General features: G+C 60.9%; 4 protein-coding genes across 9 annotated transcripts in view; 2 read left to right on the top strand and 2 right to left on the bottom strand.

The window, feature by feature from the left end:
- Window positions 1-211: 211 nt before the first annotated feature.
- RGS19 (regulator of G protein signaling 19) lies at window positions 212-6,146 on the bottom strand. 3 transcript variants are annotated; one of them, XM_032878720.1, is made up of 7 exons: window positions 6,034-6,146; window positions 5,448-5,577; window positions 2,880-2,977; window positions 2,592-2,713; window positions 865-939; window positions 546-780; window positions 212-461 (listed from the first exon to the last, which is right to left on the bottom strand). In XM_032878720.1, exons 3-7 carry the CDS (start codon window positions 2,907-2,909, stop codon window positions 270-272), a joined length of 654 nt encoding a protein of 217 aa, XP_032734611.1. In that variant the 5' UTR covers window positions 2,910-2,977; window positions 5,448-5,577; window positions 6,034-6,146; the 3' UTR covers window positions 212-269. The 3 variants fall into 3 exon arrangements, with proteins under 3 accessions (XP_032734611.1, XP_032734613.1, XP_032734612.1); XM_032878722.1 differs by lacking the exon at window positions 2,880-2,977; XM_032878721.1 differs by lacking the exons at window positions 2,880-2,977; window positions 6,034-6,146 and having other exon boundaries at window positions 5,448-5,925.
- On the top strand, window positions 5,477-6,294 carry LOC116880002 (bcl-2-binding component 3, isoforms 3/4-like). Its single transcript, XM_032878702.1, has 2 exons — window positions 5,477-5,561; window positions 5,798-6,294. Exons 1-2 carry the CDS (start codon window positions 5,477-5,479, stop codon window positions 6,292-6,294), a joined length of 582 nt encoding a protein of 193 aa, XP_032734593.1.
- A 3,184-nt stretch (window positions 6,295-9,478) lies between these two features.
- On the bottom strand, window positions 9,479-11,583 carry LKAAEAR1 (LKAAEAR motif containing 1). Of its 3 annotated transcripts, none has more exons than XM_032878682.1 (4): window positions 11,533-11,583; window positions 10,029-10,420; window positions 9,682-9,804; window positions 9,479-9,599 (listed from the first exon to the last, which is right to left on the bottom strand). In XM_032878682.1, exons 2-4 carry the CDS (start codon window positions 10,410-10,412, stop codon window positions 9,540-9,542), a joined length of 567 nt encoding a protein of 188 aa, XP_032734573.1. In that variant the 5' UTR covers window positions 10,413-10,420; window positions 11,533-11,583; the 3' UTR covers window positions 9,479-9,539. The 3 variants fall into 3 exon arrangements, with proteins under 3 accessions (XP_032734573.1, XP_032734575.1, XP_032734574.1); XM_032878684.1 differs by having other exon boundaries at window positions 11,536-11,582; XM_032878683.1 differs by having other exon boundaries at window positions 11,529-11,555.
- Window positions 11,584-16,727: 5,144 nt separating this feature from the next.
- Window positions 16,728-19,808, top strand: part of OPRL1 (opioid related nociceptin receptor 1) — a 5,589-nt gene continuing 2,508 nt past the window's right edge. Inside the window, exons 1-2 of one of the 2 annotated variants that reach the window (XM_032878718.1) lie at window positions 16,728-16,806; window positions 17,310-17,574. In XM_032878718.1, coding sequence (XP_032734609.1) covers window positions 17,342-17,574 — 233 coding nt within the window. In that variant the 5' untranslated portion in view covers window positions 16,728-16,806; window positions 17,310-17,341. Of the gene's footprint in view, window positions 16,807-16,884; window positions 17,168-17,309; window positions 17,575-19,808 lie in introns of those variants that run through there. The other variant, XM_032878719.1, reaches the window with a different exon arrangement.

The following is a 19,808-nucleotide window of genomic DNA, read 5'->3' as shown; positions in this document are numbered from 1 at the left end:
AGCCCCAGCAGGAGCCCTGGGGCGGCCAACAGGGAGCCGGTTCGGGAGGGGCTGCTAGATCCCAGAGGCCCTCACACCGGCCTCGCAGCAGGACCTCGGGATACCATGTCCCTAGTGTAGAGAGGGGGCTCCAGTCTGGGACTTGCCCCCAGGGGTGCTGGGCCCCCATGGGCCTGCCGGGCACCTGCTCACACAGGTTTGTGCAGGTAACCGAGTCCTTTCCTGCCGGATGGGTCCCAAGTCTGTGCCGCCGCGGGCAGGTGAGCAGCCTAGGCCTCGCTGGAGGACTGGGAGCTCCCCCGGAGCAGCAGGGCACGATAGGTGGGGGAGCTGAGGAAGCGGGGGTAGGAGTCCCGGTGCATGAGCGTGTAGATCTGCAGCTGGGCGTCATCGAATGTGTGTGCGGACGGCTCCTGCATCTTCTTGTTGATGCCTTCCCGCACGCGCGAGTCCAGGCTCACCTGCGGGAGGGGATGCGGGGGTCAGGGGCCCTGGAGGTGTCCGCACCCCCCCAAGCCCCGCCCTGGGTCCCCACAGCGGCGCACCTCTTTGGGGGACAGAATGGACACGTAGTCCTCATAGATGAGCCTGGCCTTCTCGTCCACCACGTGCTGGTTGGCCTCTGCCTTGAGCTCCTCACAGGCCAGCCAGAAGAGCATGTTCTCCTCGCTGTACTCCGTGCGCAGAAACTCCCGGAACACGCTCCGGCCCGCGGGGCTGTGCATCAGCTTGTCGAACGACTGCGCCCAGCTCCGCACCTCCTCGGGGCTCGGCGTGGCGCTGTGGGCATTCCCCGCCAGGCCAGGTCAGGCCTGCACCCCCCGCCCCCCAGACACACGCACGCACGCGGCCGGCCACACCTACCATGCCTCGCAACCGGGGAGAGGCTGCAGCTTGTTCTCCCGGGAGACCCGCCACGCTCGCCGCCGCTCTTCAGCCCTGCCCGCAGAGAGAGGTGGCTCTGGCCTCCGTGGTACACCTGGGCTGGGTGCGCGCGCGCACCCACCCCACGCACGGCACAGACGCGCGCGCGCACCCACCCACCCACGGCACAGACGCGCGCGCACCCACACGGCACGGGGGCGCCCAGCTTGTGCGTGAAGCCCCTGCAGGAGGGCCGCTCCGCAGTCGGCTCCGGTCCCACCCGCCGGGGAAGGGTTGAGCCTTCAAGCACCCGCGTCTTCACTCGGGGTTGTGTGTGTACATAGTACCCATGTATTTACATAGCAGGGAGACTCCCTGAAACTACATTGTGTTTATTTATTTACTTAGTTAAAAAAATTTTTATTAATTTGAGAGAGAGCACAAGCAGGGGGGAGGAGCCCAAGGAGAGGGAGAAGCAGACTCCCCGCTGAGCAGGAAGACCAACGTGGGGCTCAAACCCAGGACCCCCGGGATCGTGCCCTGAGCCTGAGGCAGATGCTTCTCCAACTGAGCCGCCCAGACGCCCCCAAACTACATCGTGTTTAAAGGGTCCCTAAAGTAACAGCGTCTTTCTTTCATTAAAATACAAGTTTTTGGTATGTTTTCAAGACATGGCATCAGAGCTGGCTGCCACAGCCGCGCCTCCAGCCAGACCTCCTTCCACGGCCCCTGCATGTCTAACAGACATCGCAAACCCAAAGAGCCAGACAGACTCCGTTCTTCTCTTACCCTAACTGCTAGACCCCAAACTCTCCCTTGGTCCCATAGGCAAAGTCTTAGTGCGTCCTGATTTTTCGTGGCCACCCCTCTCCCATCTCGCGCATGAATTGCTCACTGGTCAGCCGATACCCCTTTGAGGGGCACCTGGGGGGCTCTGTTGGTGAAGTGTCTGCCTTCGGCTCAGGTCGTGATCCCGGGGTCCTGGGCCCAAGCCCCACAGCAGGCTCCTGGCTCAGTGGGGGGTCTGCTTCTCCCTCTGCCTCCCCCCACTTGTGCCCATGCTCTCTCTCTCTCTGTCTCGATTAAATAAATAAAATCTTAAAAAAAAAACCAAACCCTTTGAGTCCCCACAGCGCTGTCCACTCAATCCCCATGGGCTGGAAGCCTGAATAGGGCTAGGCCTCTGTCAATTGAAAACTCCCAACAGCTTCTCTGCAGGCCTACAGAACCCCCTTACCACCTGGGGGCCCCACCCCCGCCCTCTGGCAGGCTGCTCTGGAAGCTCATCCCCATTGTCCCCAGGCCAGGTCCCTGCTCACTGTCCCTCCACCTAACATTATGTAGGACAGGCTTCTGTCTTGTCCCTCTGTGGGACCCCAGGGCCAGCTGAGGCTGTGTTGCAGCGGTGTCTGCATGTGCTGAGTAAATGGACAGATGTGGCACACCTGGTGGGCTGGCCAGGTGCCTGCACACGGACGCACTCTACACCTGAAAGCCACACATACAGAGGGGTCTGGGCACTGGCCACTGGTCAGCAGGGCCCAGGGGCCCTTGGATAAGAGCTGTGGGGGGCACAGGCCTCCTGCCTTCTGGTGATGCCTCAGAGGCCATCTGAGGGTTTGGGGGCAGGCCCTACAGCCCCACATCTGCACAGCTCGCCCTCCCCGGCCCTGCCCCCCCCAAGTCCCCATGTTCCAGGATTGCCCCCCTCCCCAGACCCCACGTACCAGGAACAGCCACAACAGCAGCACCAGCACAAGCAGCAGGGGTTGCGGCTGGGGGCAGCCGGGGGGGCTGCGTCATGACTGGACATCGAGGGGGGCTGGTCTGCCTCCTGCGGCCCTACGTGCTGGTGACATGGAGGCTTCCTCAGCTCCAGGCCAGAGCCGCGGCCCACATACCTTTTCCCCCGACTCCCCTGGGTGGGCAATCCCCGCCTCCCAGCCTCCCAACTCTTTGCTCCCCCCACCCCCGTTCCCACAAGGGGGGCAGAGGCAGGGGTGGAGGTGGTGCACCTGCTTCTCAGTCTCATGTGGGGTGGGCATGGGTGGGAGGAGGAGGTCGCCCGGGCTCCGTGGTGCTGGCTCCAGGACCCTCACCACAGCCTGGGAGTCTGAGAAGAGAGGTGGAGGTTCTCACTGAGAACCTGGGACTGTAGCCTCTACTTGTCCCCTGGAAGGGGTCCTGAGAGTCTCTCCTTCCTTCCCAGACCCCTGGGGGCCTGCTCCCCTACCCCCCAACTCTGTTGAGGCTCCTACCTCCGCCCCAGCCTACACCAGCGCCGTGAGCCGGGACAGGGTTGGTGAGGAGGGGGCCCCAGACAAGATCTCCACAGGAGGTTCCGGGACACCCCCATTTGCTCTGTCCCTGGGAAGCCGGAAGTCTGGGTTCCTCTTTCTTGGTTTCCGGCTCCTGGCCCCTCCCAAGGGGACTGGGGGCCCCACAGGTCTGGGGCTATGAGGTTAATGCATGAGGGTGGTGGCCAGACATTTGGACCCCCTCCCCAGCTCCCTCCATTTTGGGTTTTCTGCAGTGGGTGGGGGCAGGGGGAGGGTTGCTCCCCACGGGGAGTGCCTGTCTGCAGGTCACTAGGCTTGCAGCATGGAGAGGAGTGGGCCAGGACTTTCCCAGGGTGTGGGAAATGCAGCAGGGCGTGGGGGAGGAGGGCCATGAACCCCTAGCCATGAGCCCATGGCTTCTGTCTTCTAGGTCCTGGGCCCTAGGTCCTGGGCCCTGCCTCCAGGACTCAACCCCCAGCTGGTACCTTACCACACCCAGGGGCTCCCAGCCTCCCTTCCCCCCACCCCCACCAGGCTGTGGAAACCAATGCGACCTGGGGTGCCAGTGGTGGAGGGGCGTGGGGGGTAGCAAGGGGCTGGGGTGTCCTGCTCCCTGAGTCAGAGATGTTGGATTGCTGGAGGAGGTGAGGGTCAGCATTCTTTTCAGTATCTGTACCCATGTTTCAGGGTGGAGGCATGCAGGGGGCCCTGGGCCCTGGAGTCCCAAGACAGGGTGAGGAGCTTGACCCTCCCACCTCCATCCCCCCATGAGGCCAACCACAGATCCCAAAGTCTCCACCATGGGGAGGGAGTCAATCAGTGCCCTGGGGGCAGTTTTGAATGCTTTCCCACCATGACCCCTGCCTGCGCCCACCTTGGCCTAAGTGAGGACACACAGGGCCCAGGGGCTCCCCTGCACAGCTGACAAGGACCTTCCTGAGCCACCTGGTCCTGCCCTCACCCCCATCTTGGTGCCTGGAGGCTCACGACTTGCTCTCATTTTATTTTCTCATATCATTACCATCCTCCCTGCTGTCCCCACCCCTCAGCTTGTGGACTTTCAATCCCCATTTGGGCCATGTTGGCTTCTTGGGGTCTCCCAGGGTAGAAGGGAAGGGAGGAGGAGCTCTAGGACAGGCAGCACGGCTGGGCAGGTCTTGGACCAGGGACGCTGGGACAGCGTGTACACCGGAGCGCCCCTGCCTCCAGGGCCTGGGCACGCAGAGGCCCTGCCCTGACCCAAAGCTAGGGGTAAAGTGTAGGGTCCCCTGGGGCTGAGGCCCCTGACCAGCTAGCTACCTGACTTCCCCTGAGATCCTGGGGGAGGGGACCCTCAAACTGGGTCCCAGAGACACTGGGCAAGCAGATGGGGAAGGAGCAGCTGACAGCTTGCCTTTCCCTCAGGGGTCAAGCTTCTAGGGAAAGGAAGGGGTGTGGCAACCTCTGGTCTGGCAGCTGGGCAGAAAACTGCTCTTCCTCCTCTGCACCCCCCACCCACTGTGAGTGGGGGCAGGGCCTGTCCCCTCTTCCCCAAGCACCCCAAGACTCAGCTCTGAATTAGAGGAGGGGCCCTGTCTGGGAGTGCAGATCCAGGGGGGCCCCCGGGGCTGGAGGCTGCATTTGGGGTCCATGTCTTCTGTGCCTCTTGCAGGCCTGGCCTGGCTCCCTGCGCCCTCCTCAGGCTGGCTGGGGTTCTCTGGCCGCTCACTCTCTCTTGAGGGGCTACAGGGTCTGAACTGGGGTTTCTGCCCCCCATCCTGGCATTTGGGAGGTGACGCATTCCCCTTTCCCAGCCCCTTGGGGGCTTTGGCCCCCAAGTCTGGGATGGGAGAGGCTGGACAGGCAGCAAGCCTGGCCTCTGGGGACAGAGGTTCCCTTGGGAGCAGCTGCTACTCTGCTCTGCAGAAGGAAAAAGAACGTCCCTGAGCCCGCCCAGTCCAAAAAAAGAAAAAGAAAATGTGACAATCCCAGAAAAAAATGCCATAACCTTTGGGTGGAGGGCTGACAGAGGGGCTCCTTTCTTTGATTCTGATGGTACTCAGTATCCTTGAGGTCTGCTGCCCCCCATTTGATTGGTGCGGGGAGCCCCAGCCTGACTCCTCCAAGGCAGGCCAGGTCTTTCTAACCCTGGTGACCCTTGCCCCCAACCCTTCTGCAGTGGTGGGGGCAACCTATTTCTCTCTTCCTCCTGCTGCTGGCAAGGGCTGGCCTTGTAGAGCTTGTCTCCTTCTTCAGGGGCCCCTTCCTCTAGCCTCTGACGCCCCCACCCCTGTCTCAAGGAACTCGCCACGGCGCCCCACTCACCATCGACCCAAAGGCGAGGTGGGGGCGGGATGTGCCAGGTTCCCTCTGGGCCCCACCCTGGCTGCCGAAGGGGCGTGCACTGCAGCAGCAGGGACTCGACTCGGACGGCAGGAGGTACTCCTGCGGCGTTCTGGAGGGAGGCCGGCGCCGGGAGCCCCCGATCAGCTGGGGTCGGGGGCGCAGCGCCTCCCCTGCGCCTTGCAGGGTGAGTGGCTGCCAGATCCAAGGGGATGGGGGTGGGGGCGGACAGGGTGTCCCGCCTCGGCCCCTCCCCACCAGGCTGGGGGGGGGGCGGGAGACGCGGAAACGGGGGTTCTTCCGGCCCCCCCTTTGAGCAATCACTTCCCCAGGCTCTGAGCTGCAGAAAAAGGGGAACCGGGTTGCAGCACCCCCTCCCCCACGCGCGGGGGACTGGCTCCAGTCCCGCCGCGGCCCAGGGTCCACGTGGACCCCGCGGCTGGAGTCCTTAGGGTGCGGATCCCGGCGCCAGCTCCCGCGGCTCCCGCCCGGTACGGCCCCTGGGCCCGGGGCCCGGAGGGGCAGGGCCGCCGTCCTAGGCGCCACGCGCGCGCGCGCGCGCACTCACCGGCCGCGCTCCCGAGCCGCTCGCGCCGCCGCCGCTGGCCCGCGCGCCCCGAGGTCCGGCTGGATCGTCGGGGAGGGGGCGCAGGGTGCAGTGCGCAGGCGCCTCGGCTGCACTTCCCCAAAGCGCGGGGCCGGGACTTCCTCGCGCGGGGAGGCGCCCGGCCCGCCCTGCCAGGCGCGCCCCGCCCCGCGCTCAGATGGCCTCATTCCCCACCGGCCCCCTCCTCAGCACCCGGCAGATCCCCACCATCGCCTAGGGTAGCCCGTGGAGATGAGGGGCTAATAACGGGGCCTCTGGACCCAGGACGGCCTGAGCTGGCACTGGAATAGACGGGGATGTGTGGCCGTGTCCCCCACTCCGTTCAGGGGGGCCAGTCCAGCTTTGCCATTCTTGTGGGTGTTCACGAGACTCTGGTCAGTGCCTGACCCCAAGAGCCCTTAAGCCTCGGGGGTCCCTCCAGGCCCAGCCCTAAGCGTCTCTGCGACTGTGGACTCACGCCTGTAAAGTGGGGTTAAGCCTATGCTGGCTCCGTGCTCGACGGGGTTTCCCCAGGAAAGGGGGGTCTGATGCGGAGGGTATGGGTTCTTACGTCTGGAGTCACCGAATGTTCCTGTCTGCGGGGCAGGCTGAGTCTCTTCCAAAGCCTCCAGTTGCCCCGCTATGTCTTAAAGTTTAAAGCCACACCCTCCCTTTTTTGCCACAATGCCCTGTCCCTTCTCTTTGGCTGACCCTCCTGATACTTTATGACCCATTAGAGCTGTCAGTTAGCTTTCTTATCCCAGCATGCTTTGGGCCAGTGTCAGCGTGGCAGCGACCTGCCCTGGAAACATCTGCAGAGGGTCTGTGCCCCCGGCCTTGCACCATGAGCATCTCCTGGCCCTTAGCAGGCCCTCCGCCCGATGGGCTCCTGATGCCTGAGGCCGGCTCACAAAATGCCTTCCAGTTGCACAAGTCAATATGCACGTGTTTCTCAGAACTCTTCAAGGTGACCGAGGAAGTGATTTTACATATGCTCATTCATTCAGCAATTATCTGGGTGCTCCCCATGCGCCCGACTGAGGGCCCCAGCAGCGAGTGAGACTAACCCGCCCTGGGGCAGACAAGAAACAGACTGGCAGACTGGGTTAGGGGTCAGGAGGGCTGAGGAGGACCTCGGAGCCGAGGAGGGAGGCATCACTCAGCAAAGGAGAGCGTTGGAGAACGGCCAGGCAGAGGCCTTGGGAGAGGGGAGGCCAAGCTGGAGGAGAGTGTGGGACAAGGTCAGAGAGGTGAGGGGGCCGTGCAGGCTGACGTGCCTCCTGGTGCTGTGAGCCCCGGGGGCCTTGGCCGGCATGACCACAAGACTCTCTGGCTGCCAGGCCAACAGCAAGGCCAGAGCAGAGACTGGAAGTCTGTCCAGCCGGTGGGCGGCTGCTTCTCGTTTAGCCTAGGCCACCATCCTGAGAGACGGGTCCTACAGAGCCAGGCCACAGCTGTGCCCTGACGAACAGCCAGGCTGCTCCCAGAGCCTGCTGTGGTCTCCACCACCTCCCGAGAAATGTGAGGCCAGCTGACCATGGGGGCAGCTCAGCACACTCCGAGGCCCACTCATGCTGTTCCCTACTCCCCTGTCCTCTCAGCCCTCCATACGCCGCACCTTCTGTGGCCACTCACCCGTGTCCTCTGGCCACTTGGGCCTGCACTCCATTCCCCTCACCCCAGCTATCCTGGTGGTCCTGCGTCTTCTCTGGTGAGTCTGTCTCTGCCCAGAGCATACCCATGTTCCATGGCGGGGAGCCCAGATGGGCTGGGCAGGGAGTTGCTGCAGGTTGTGCAGCAGGTGCGGCGGCCGTGGCATTCAACACCAGGACCCTCTTTCCAGAGCATGAGCGGGATCACAGCCCCAGGAATCCAGCCAACCTGGCACAGTCCCCAGGATGCTGGGCTCTGGCCTGCAGGCTTCGCTCTCCCATAGCAGAAGCCTCTTCTGGGCCCCACAGAAATGCCCTCAGCCACCTGCCCTGACCTCCTCTGTAGACCTAGGGCCTCCCTCCGTGGTGTGGGGCTCAAAGGGCCTGCCTGCCTTGTGTCAGCTCAGTGCCTGGTACAGAGCTGCCCTCGGCCACCCTCTGGGTGGTCGTCTGCGCAGGGCTCTGTGTGGTCGCCCGACACAGAGGGACCACACCCTTGTGGAGCCCTCACTGTGCTCACTCATGGCCCAGGTAAGACCCTCAAGATCTCAATTTTAAAGATAAAGAAATGGAGACTCAGAGAAGTGATGGAATGAGATCTGCATTTACCAAACAAATAAAACGGTCCTAGGTGGTCAGTACATGCCCAAGAGACAGTGGCCGTTATCCTATTCATGACAGAGAGAATGCCTCCCTCTCCCTGGTGACTTCTTTTCAGTGCAGGCCCCCTCCTCTGCCCTTGTTCCTCCTTCCCCAGCTCTGCTCAACCATGCCCCTCCCCTCACGACTGCCCCGCACAGCTCTCCCCTTCGTCCTAGACCTGCCACAGACTCCACACTCGGTTCTGGGTGCGGACCGAGGCCAAGGACAGCGACAGCACGGAAAGGGTGTAGGGTCAGGTACAGGCGGAGAAGGGCTTCTTGAGGGCCACTCAGCAGACCTCCCTGGCCCACCCGGGGGGGTTGTCTCAATCCTTTCAGCCCCCACTGCTGCGGCCATCTAAGGACTAGGAGGGAAGAAAGGGGAGACATGGCCAAGTTCTAGGCTCCAAAATTGTGCGTCAGCGAGAAGAGTAAGTTCTCTACAGGAAAATCTGTCTACCAAGTTCAGTGTTTGGAGCCTCCGCAGGAGGAGGGTTTGTCAGAACAGGACATGGGTGGTTTCCTTCCCGTATATGTGCGTCTGTGCATAAGGGGCACAGGGCAGAGCTGGGGAGGTTGTTCAGGATGAAAAGGTGATTTTCTGTCTGGAGAAGTAGGGGCCTTTCTGAGTTGGTCTCCCTTTCCCTAGTCTCCCCCACCATGGTCCCCCTGGAGGACCCCTGGGGCACAGCTGGCTCCAAATGCCCCCTTAGGCTTGTGCAGTCCCTCGTCCTGTCCAGAATGTCACCCTCCTCTCTGACCCCTGAAGGAATAACCTACAATGTGGGGTCCCACTTGGGCCTCACTTTCTCCCTGAGCTCGCCCTTCACTGCTGGGGTTGGGACAGCGGTTGGCCCAATTCTTACTCCTGTTCCCTCAGACAGGGGGCTGTCAAAGACCCGCAGGGCACCAGGGTGCCTGACTGGGGCAGCGCGGGATTTGAGAGATTACCAGCGTCCCATGTTGATCTGAACCTGTCCCTCCTTCTACTTTGTTGGCCCCCCCCTCCCCTCCTCCCCCGTCCGCGCCATGTATCCAGATGTTTGTGACATCGGATGCCAGGGAGGCTGCATCCACACTGTCCCCTTCCTTCTCGGGGAACCTGGAGAGAGGCAGCGTAACGACCAGGGGACGCTTGGACAATGAGAACTTTATGTGGGAAGGTGGGGCGCGTTGGCACACTGTGGGGTCCCAGTCAACGTGGGAAGATGCTGCCATCGACTTTCTCCTCCAGGATGGTCTCCACGCGCCTCCTCTGCGGGTGAAAGGGGCTGGGGCCAGGTGTGCGGAGAGGAGAGCGGGGAACCCCCCCTTCCCCTTCCTGGGCCTCTGCGTACCTCTTGACGGTCCAGGGGGTCGGGGATCCGCGTCGGCTTCAGCCGCGGCGGCAGGAACAGCTCCAGCCGGATGGCGGCGCGCGCGGACTTCTGCTGCAGGACGAGGAGGGCGATCTCCTCCGCCTGCAGGTCGGGGCGGGGGTCAGGGGTGTCTCTGAGTCTACGCCTCGCTTTGCTTTGCTCCGCCCGCCCCTCCTGCGGGGCGCCCGGCCCGGCCCCTCCCGCCGTTTGCTCCCCACCCCACCCCCCAACAACTTTCCTCCGCGGACGAGGCCCGGTCTCCCCGCCCCGCCCGCACCCCAACCTTCCGGCCCGCGCGCCCCTTCCTTCTGGGCCCCGGGCCTCACTCGCATGCGGATGTAGCGCAGCCGCAGGGCCCGGATCCGTCCTCGGGCCTCGGCTGCCTTGAGGACGCCGAGGAGCAGGTCCTGGCGCACCGCGGGCAGCTCGAGGGACTGCGTCCAGGCGCGCAGGTCGGGCATGCGGTACCGCAGCTCCACTGACTCGCGGGGGAAGATGGAGGCGGCCGCGCCCACGTCCTCCAGCAGGTCCCCGAAGAGCATGTGACGACGACGCTGCGGGGGGCGCATGGCCGCCAGCCCTTCCAGCGACAGGGCCCAACCCGGCTTGGGGGGCTCCGCCGCGGGCGGCCCCGTGGCTCGCTCCTCACGGGACCCCTTTCCCGCTCGCTCCCGCGGGCCCCTGCGCCTGGCCTCCTTCCGCGCCTCCATCCTGGGCCCTGCCAAGGGGAGAGTGAGTCCCACTGGCCACCTGCCAGCCCCTCTGGCCTGGCCCCTCTCGATTCCCCGCAGCTGGCTTGAGGTTCCACACCTCCAGCCTCTGCGCCTTTTTTTTTTTTTCTTCTTTAAGATTTATTTATTTGAGAGCGCGGGCGCGCGCAAGGGGAGCAAGAGGCAGAGGGAGAGAGACTCTCAAGCAGATTCCCGCGCTGAGCCGGGAGCCCCACGCGCATCCACTCACGACCTCAGCAGAAGTCAAGAGTCGGTTGCTGGACCCACGGTGCCCGAGACTCTGCACCTTTGGGCGAGCCTAGCACACGTCCTATTTATCCCTGCAGTCAGCCAGAAATTTCTGATTCACTTAATTTCAGAAAATTCCCTTTCTGCCCAGGGGCTGCTTCTGTGTCCCCTGAGAAAATGCTGAGACCCCTGAGTTGACCTCCACCCCTACACAGGAGTGGAGGCCAGTGTTAGACCGATGTGAGTGAGGCTTGGTGGACCCTTCCCCACAATTCTCGGACCCTTGATGCGCCCCAGGCCCCCATGTCTGTGGTTGCCAGTCCGTCAGCGCACCCCCAGACCCCTGGAACCCGAGGGCTGCTATAGTCTAGGGGCTGGAGATGGAAGGAGTGGGCAGAGGAGACGTGTGTGCGAGTGTTTGTATGTTCTTGTATGAGTCCATCTGTGTGTCTGTGGGAGGTCCTACATGTGTTCTAGGGGCGCTGAATGCAGAATGGTCAGCTGGATTGCTGCCCAAGGTGGGGTGGGGTGGGGGTGGGATAATGGGGGACCCCGCCCTCCTAGCCTGTCCCTGCTGGGTCTGGATGCAGGAAGGGAGAGCGGAGCCCAGGGTGGTGATAGACCAGTTGGGTCCCACAAGTGGGGAGAGGGAAATTCCCCTAGGGTCCTGGCTCAGCCCTGCAGGGGTCCTGGCTCAGCCCTGCAGGGCACCTTCCCAGCCCAGAGCACCTCTGGCCCCAGTCCCTGGACCCATCCTGGCCCATTGTGCGTGGGAGGCAGAGCCACAGCGTGGCATCTGCTGGCGGCCAGCTCCCTCCCCCACCCCATTCTTAGCTACCCCTCGATCCCCTTCTGTACACCCCATACTTTCCACTTTCTAGGGTCTGAGCCTCCAACTGAGCCCTGACTCTCTGGGGCTTGTTGACACGGTTGCCTGGCAACCAGGAATCCCACCCCCTCCGCCCTCTGGGGGGCGGGGAGTGGGGGTTGGGGTTGGGTTGGGTTGGGCTGGGGTGGGGTGGGTGGGTGGGGGGAGCCGGGCTGTCCCTGGGGAGGGAAGGGCGTGAGCCAAGCAGGGGTCCAGGTCCTCGGAGGGTGCCACCTTTCCAGGGGCTAAATGTCTATGGCTGTCTGGGCCCCTGCCTGGCTGGAGGAAGTGACTGTCAGCTTTTCCAGCCCCATGCCCTTTCTTGGCGCCCCGGGGAGCCCCTAAACGCACTCTTCGGGGGTCTGTGGGGCCAGCTTCCTGGCTGGAGAGGTCTTGGGGGGCTAGTTTTCGGGGCAGAGGGCGTAGCTTATGAGACCTTCCTGTCTGATAGGTTTTTCCTGACGCATGAGCCAAAAGGGTTACCACAGCCACTATTGTTCACAGGAGAGGGAAACTGGGGCAGAGCTCAGGACCTCTCACCTCTTCCAGGGCAAGTTTGGGGTCTCGGGGTCCTGCAAGTTCCCAGAGCCAGATTTTGCTGAACCCAGAATTTCTGGGTCCTGGGTGCTGGGGCTTAGATTTCTGTGGTCTGTTTGCGTATTTGTTAAGGCCGTACTGTTTTATAACCAATTCACTTATTAGGGAATTAATTCTGTACCTCACTTATGCGCTTGTCAATTTGTTCTAGAATTCATGAAGTCATATGCTTGTGTTGCAGGTTGCGCCATAATCTGTTGGTGCACGGGGGCCCTCCAGGACACCCTCATAACTGTCTCCTTTGTTCATGGCTGTGAGTCAGGGCAATGGTGCCTTTGGGGGCTTAGGACCTCCACCTCTGAGGGGGGAACTGTCCTGGCTTTGGGGGTGGGGTCTCAGCGGAGCTTCTGGCCTTTGTGCTCCTATATCGCAGAGCCTGCGCCAGTCCCGAGCTCCACAGAATGAATGGCTGTCCACCCTTCCAGCCCCCAAACCTTGGCACAAGCTGTTCGCTGGGTGCTACCCATTCCTGCCCAGCATGTGCCTTTGGGGTGTGGCCTGGGCCTTGGGATTCAGCACCAACCCTGGGGCTTGTTGAAGACAAAGGTCTCTGGGATCCAGAAGCAATGAGGGCTTAGGGAGTCTCACCTAGCTGGCAGCCTCCTCCAGGCAGGCCTCCTGGAGACATATAGCCCAGGCAGCGGCTGCTTCTGGCTCAACTCTGTGTTCCCATGCTGGTGAGTTTTGGGAGACAGAGGTCTGGGCTCTCCTCTCAGCTTCCCAGGTCTGGTCCAGGAGGCCTCACAGAAGGGGAATTGCTTGCTGGCTCCTGGCAGTAGGGTGGGTTTTATAGAGCAAGTGGAGGCACGCTTTCCTACAAGAAGGGACTTGGAACTTTCCCTCTGTTTTTGCAGGGTTGAAAAACTTTGGTACTCCTCCTCCCGACCCCTCATTGGCTTGGTGCCCACACGGCTCACATTCCTGCAAGTAGCCTCTTCCAGCTCCTTCCCACACCTTGCGGGTGGCGGAGGTGCCGCCCGTGTGTCTGGAGCCCAGCACCTGGGAGAGATGAGCAGGCAGCCGTCTTTCATCTATTTGTGTCCAGGACTCACGTGTTTTACAAGGGCTGATGGAAATGCTGAGAGCTAAAGGCATGTTGATGGCTCCAGAGCCTGCAAATAAAATGCCACAATAAAATTCAAAGCTTTATTAAATGACTACAGAATTTAACACTATATTGAAAAGCCACACACAGCTCAATCCTCCTCTTGCCTTAATTATATAACTATGGTAAAGTTAAAATCAAACAAATTTATTATGATGAAACTCAGAATTGTTAAAGCCCTTTTACCTTTTTTTTTTTTTTTAAAGATTATTTATTTATTTATTTGACAGAGATCACAAGTAGGCAGAGGCAGGCAGAGAGAGAGGAGGAAGCAGGCTCCCCGCCGCGCAGAAAGCCCGATGCGGGGCTCGATCCCAAGACTCCGGGATCATGACCTGAGCGGAAGGCAGAAGCTTTAAGCCACTGAGCCACCCAGGCGCCCCAAGCCCTTTTACTTTTTAACAGCACAAATAGGCTGGGGCTGACCTGCCCCGGAGTAGCTGCTCTGTGTCTTCCGGTGACTGTACCGGGACCCCTGAGCACAGCCCAGGGATGGGGAAGCAAGCTGAGGCAGAGGGGAGGGGACAGCGTGCCTGCCTGTGGCCATGAGTGGTGGCGTTCCCAGGCCCCGACTCACTAGGCAAGAGTAAAGTGCACTCGCCCCACTTTGTGGGTGTAAATCTCTCTGGGACCCAGGTCTGGCCACAAATGCCATGACTCCCGAGTGCAGCCCAGGCAGCTGAAGCCAGGGTTTATGGACACCCATTCTGTGCTCATTCATGTGAGCTGCCTGCTTTGGGCTGTCCCTGGCTTCCCTGTGATATGGGAGACAAAGGCCAAAGAAAAATGAAATGTCCTTACTACTTATAACCCATGGACAAATCCTTGACCTTCCTCTGGGAGCTCAGTGGCCCTAATGTTGACACTTCGCTAAGGGCGAAAGGCGATCTTAACCACCCCACCGGGGTCCTGTGAATCTACTTTTTTTTCTTGAGAGAGAGAGACAAAAAGGGGGTGGGCAAGTAGGGCGGGTGGGGGTGGCGGGGAGGGACAGAGGGAGAGAGAGAGGGGGAGAGGAGGGTCCCAAGCAGGCTGTATACTCAGCACAGAGCATTACGTGGGACTCGATCTCACGATCCTGAGATCATGACCTGAATGGAAGTCAAGAGTCGGATGCTTAACCGACCGAGCCCCCCAGGCGCCCCTAAGTCTACTTTAACATATAAAAACTCCTTTGGAAACTTCCTTTATCTCTACTCCCCAAAAGGTATGTTGGCAGTCATCCGCCAAGCGTATGACCCACCAGTATACATTGGAAAGGTCCCACGACTGAGGGTTTACTAGACAGTAATAATACTGTTTTCCTGACAGTAGCTAACCCCTTCAGTGTCCTGGAAATCTTGCTTCTGAAACACCTCAGAGGCTCGTGCTGTCCCTAACCCCTCCAACTTAAAAGTGTATGATCGGCCTGTCCTCACAAGCCCCGTGCAGCTCTTTGTGCCCACGGGTCTTGTCCCTGTGCGCTAATAAACACACCTTCTTCCACTGAAGAATTCTTTCTTGGCCGTCAGCTCCGAACCCTAACATTTCCACATCACCTGTGCGTTTTGTTTTGCCTGCATGGGACACAAATGCTCTCTCACAGAACGTGTCCCCTGCTGTCCCCTGTGAGACACCTGTGTTCAGTGTCTTAGCCTGGCTGCTCGGGGGTCCAGAGAAGCCTGGGCCGCGTCCTCTGTGCTGCCAGTCCCCTCTGTGGGGTCCCTTTCGTGTTCGGGGAGTACAGTCAGCCTCCGAGCCTGGCCACTCATGAGCCGGGTGACCAAGCCTGTCCTTTGGCTTAGACTATCCTGTGAGGGGCCAGGAATCTGCCTCTGGCTATCCTTTGTGCCAGGCCCACTGGGTGCACTCACATGGGCCTTTCCAGACCAGCCTCACGGCCCCCTCTTGCCCCAGTCTGGGCCTGAGCGGGGAGCCACTGAAGGCCACCATGGGACGCAGCTCCGTGGGCTCCTGCCAGCGAGGGGAGGCTACGGGGGCTAAGCCTCCTTGGGCTCCTGGCCCTGCTGGGCTCCTGAGGTCAGCAGGATCCTGCTTCTGGCTTCGTCTGGAGGGTGTGGGGGCACGTGTGTGTCTCCTGGGGGTCCGGAAGCCTTGATCTGTGGGTCTCCCTGCTCTTGCCCTGTCACTCGTGTGCCTCGAGTGCTTGTTGGTGTGGGTTCACGTGTGTGCGGCCCATGTGTTTGTGCCTGTGAGTGAGTGTATGCATTTCCAAACCCATGTTTGTGTGTTCAGTCATGTGTCTGCTTCGGTGTCTTCATGTGTGTTTGCACGTGAGCCTGTGTGTCCCTGCATGTCCTGAGGGAGTGTCTCCGTGGTTGTGCCCCGTGTCTCCATACTGTCCCTGAATCTGCTGCAGTGAAGATGCAGAGGAAAGTCCTGGGGGACAGCTTGGGATGCTGAGTCCTAGGGCACCTGCCTGCTCCATGGTCTCCTGATTTGCCAGGTATCCTAGCAACGCTGCTGCCAGTCGCCTAGCAACCAGGTCCCCATCCTTGGAGATGGCTGCTCCAAGCAGGGTCTGGGCTATGTGAGTAGAGCCTGTTCAGGAAGAAGGACCCCATGCTTGGAGGCTGTTGACTCAGCTAAGGGGTCACCCACATAGCACGTGACCCCAGTGTCAGGAAGGAGGCAGCCTCGTGGGAGCTGTTCAGCTGCACGGGTGCTAGGGGCCCAGGCTGTGAGGAAATGAGGTTCAGGTGTCACCTTGGGACCCCAGCTGGGGCAGAGACACCCTTGGTGTGTCTCAAAGTGGCAGATGGACCTGGGTTTCACAACACGGAGGCTTAACGCTCCCATCTGCAGAAAGCTGATGCTGATGGCAGGGACCTGGTGTGCGGGGACTGATGAGCCTTCACCGTGGACCTGTGGAGTGCGTGGTGGGCACATAGGGTGCACCGTGGAGTCGAGGCACCCTGCTGGTCCACAAGGCTCTGACCCACTTAGTGTTGGCCAAGCAGGCGTCCTGCTGCGCACATACCCTCCTCTTGGCCTGCCCTTGCTCCGCCGGGGACACCCGCTGAGGGGCCCTTTCTGGGCCCAGAATGCCAACCGGGGCGGGTCTGGGTCCACCTGAGGCAGTGTCTCTGTGTGTTAGATGAGGCCCCGCCTCCGTGTCCCAGTCTGTGCGTCTTGTGGGCGTCCCCCTGAGTCTCTGTCCCCTGTCCCTGTCTGTGTCCTTGTGTGTATGTCTATCCCTCGACTCAGTTCCCGTGTGGATCTGCGTCCCTGTCTGTGTCTGTGTGTGGGAGCTGGTCTCTGTCGTTCATCTCGCAGTGTGCGCTCAAAGGACATCCAGTGCGGGGGCCCGGCCACCCCCCTTCCCTGAGGGCCCTCACCCCACCCTCAGGGCCCCTCCTCCTCGGGAGCGACAGGCTCCGCCCCATCCCTCAGCTCCGCACCAGACTGCGGCGTCTGGTCTGGCATCTGCTGGGAAGGAGTCGCGCGCTCCCGCCGCAGCCCCGTGCAGCCCCGCGCCGACCTGCGGCTGGTCCGACAGTGGCATCCCAGCCCCGCGCGCGGCGGGGCTGAGGGTTAGAGCCGCCACAGCCTCGGCTCCCACGGAGGTTGCTAAGGTAAGGCCTAAGCTGCGGGGGGTGGGGGTCGGGAGTCTGGGGTCGGGCGTGGACAGACTGCAGCCCCTCGGCAGGACTGGGGAGGGGCAGGAGGGAGTCGTGTCCTGTGTCCCACGGGTTTCTGGGTGTGTCTCTGCCCCTTTTGTGTCTGTGTGTGCCTGAGGTCAGGTCTGGACTTTTCTGTGGGTGGTGTGCACACACGGGTAGCTGTGTGCCCCTGAGCCACTGTGGGTGGACACGTGTGTCGGTGTGTGACTGTGTGACTACACGCGCCAGTCCCATGCAGGAGACTGTTGGCCACGCGAGACCGCGTCCTCGTCTGCACACACGCCTCTAGGCACATCCCTGTCTGTGCACACAGGTCTGCTTGTCTCCATGGTTTCTGCGTGTGCCTCTGTGTCCATGGCTGTGGGGGGGGGTGGAGGCTGCACACCCTGTGCTTGGAGGCCTCCAGGCTGGGTGGGGGTCAGGTGCTGTGGTCATGTGTCCCTGTTCTCTCCCAGGCACCAGGTGGCTTTGCACACAGGGAGGCAGAATGGAGTCCCTCTTCCCTGCCCCCTTCTGGGAGGTCCTCTACAGTGGCCACCTGCAGGGCAACCTGTCCCTCCTGAGCCCCAACCACAGCCTGCTGCCCCCCCACCTTCTGCTCAACGCCAGCCACGCCGCATTCCTGCCCCTTGGGCTCAAGGTCACCATTGTGGGGCTTTACCTGGCTGTCTGCATTGGGGGACTCCTGGGGAACTGCCTCGTCATGTATGTCATCCTCAGGTAGGCTGGGGACCCACCCACGCCGCTACAGAGGGGAAGCAGGCAGGGGACTGTGTCGGGTGGGCCTGCCAGGTAGAGACTCTGCACCTTTCCCGTTCAATTTCTGGTCATCCTGTCGGGCAGCGTCAGGGGCAGGGTCGGTTCTGAGGCCCTGGGTGCTCATGTCTTCATGGCTGGGACACCGGACTAGGGGGAGAAGGAAAGGAAGGGATCAGCCTTGCTCACCCCAGTCCTGGTAGGCGGGAGGAGGGGGGGTACAGCCGTGTCCCCGATGGAATGTCCCCCTGACTCCTGACAGATCACACCCCCTGATGCAGGGGCCCAGGTCCTTGCCCAGCCACTGTGGGAAGATCGCATGGATCTCACGGTGACCCTGAGAGGCAGCTCTGGCTCAGCAGGGGCGGCCGGTACTGGGGCTGTGCCCCAAGCCCCTCCCCTTTGGCTCCGGGCGACTGCCGGGGTCTGGGTCGACTCCAGCATGTGCTGGTGCTTAGACTGGGATAGCCTGGGGGGTCAGAAGGGCTGGCCAGGCTGCAGGAGAGGGGGACATCATAGGAACAGCATGGGGACATTGTGAGGATGGGTGTGCATGTGTGCGTGTGTGTGCATGTATACACGTAGGTACAAGCATGCACACACAGGTGAGCACACAAATCTGTGAAGTGCACACATGTAGGTGGGTACACAACAGTGCACACATGCATGGGTGAGAGTGTCCACACACGAGTTAGCATGCGGTGCAGTGTGCCTGTGCACACACATGTGTACCTTACAGCTGGGCACGCGTGTACAAGCACACACATGCAAGTGTGCCCCATGCACACACTAGTGTGAGCACACACGTGTGGGTGCCCACGTGTGTAAAAACAGTGTGTGAGTGTGCACACGGACACGTGCAAGGTGTGTGTGTTGGTGTGTAAGGTGCACATGCTTATGCAGGGGTTAGGGAAGAGCAGCTGTCTGTCTGCGGTGCTGAACCCCAGGGGACCGGACTCACATGGCCCTCTGTGGCTGGGGGGTGTGCTGCAGGTGACAAGTGTCCCAGCCTGCGGTGGTCTGTTTCACCCTTCCTGTCATCACCGCTTCTCTGTCTCTCTCCTCCGCCGTGGGGCATCCACACTCAGAGCCACATCCTCGTCCTCGTCAGAGCAGACAGGGAAGGTCCCCAGAGACACTGATGGGCAGGGATAAGCCTGCGTGTCAGAACAGTGTATTCTGACCCCGTGGACTGGGATCGGCTGCCCGAATGGTCAGAGAAACCACTTGCAAGGCCTGCTCTTCTTAAGAGACTTTATTTTATTTTTTTAAAAAAGATTTTATTTATGGGGTGCCTGGGTGGCTCAGTGGGTTAAAGCCTCTGCCTTCAGCTCAGGTCCTGATCCCAGGGTCCTGGGATCGAGCCCCATGTCAGGCTCTCTGCTCAGTGGGGAGCCTGCTTCCCCCTCCTCTCTCTCTCTGCCTGCCTCTCTGCCTACTTGGGATCTCTGTCTGTCAAATAAATAAATAAAATCTTAAAAAAAAAAAAGAAGAATCTCTTAAAGATTTTATTTATTTATTTATTTGACAGACAGAGATCCCAAGTAGGCAGAGAGGCAGGCGGAGAGGCAGGGGGGAGCAGGCTCCCCGCTGAGCAGAGAGCCCGATGCGGGGCTCGATCCCAGGACCCCGAGAGCATGACCTGAGCCAAAGGCAGAGGATTAACCCATTGAGCCGCCAGGTGCCCCTACCTGCTCTTTTTAAGACGACTTAGATCCTCTGAGCCTAAGTGTCCTCCTGTACAGAGTGTGGACCAGTATAGCCTTTTAAAATCTTAAATGAGAATGAAATCCATGTGGCGAGCTTGGCTCAGGTATCTGCTGTTGTGATCCTTGTGCTGTTATTTGGTCATAATTAAGGCCTGTTCGTGCTGATTCCAAATCCTTCTCTAAGACGCAGAACTGACCCAGATCCTCTTATGGTAGGTTCGGTGACATGGAGCCTTGTCACCTCTGGTGCTGCTGCTGCCAACACTGTCATCCCCACCATCACTCCTCCCACCTCCACGACCCCATCACCACGACCATCACTGCTGTCTCCATCTCTACCCACATCGTTACCACCCCCCCACTTACCACCCCCCCACTTATGACCCCCCAACCTTTCCACCCCCCCAACAATTACCACTCCCCCACACTTACCACCCCCCACACTTATGGCCCCCCAACCTTTCCACCCCCATACTTATGACCCCCCCC

The sequence above is a fragment of the Lontra canadensis genome, unplaced genomic scaffold (assembly GCF_010015895.1).
Source record: "Lontra canadensis isolate GAN:19392208 unplaced genomic scaffold, GSC_riverotter_1.0 scaffold65, whole genome shotgun sequence".
Classification (NCBI taxonomy): domain Eukaryota; kingdom Metazoa; phylum Chordata; class Mammalia; order Carnivora; family Mustelidae; genus Lontra; species Lontra canadensis.
Note: the sequence above shows the minus strand (reverse complement) of the source record. Positions and strands in the feature narration are given on the sequence as shown.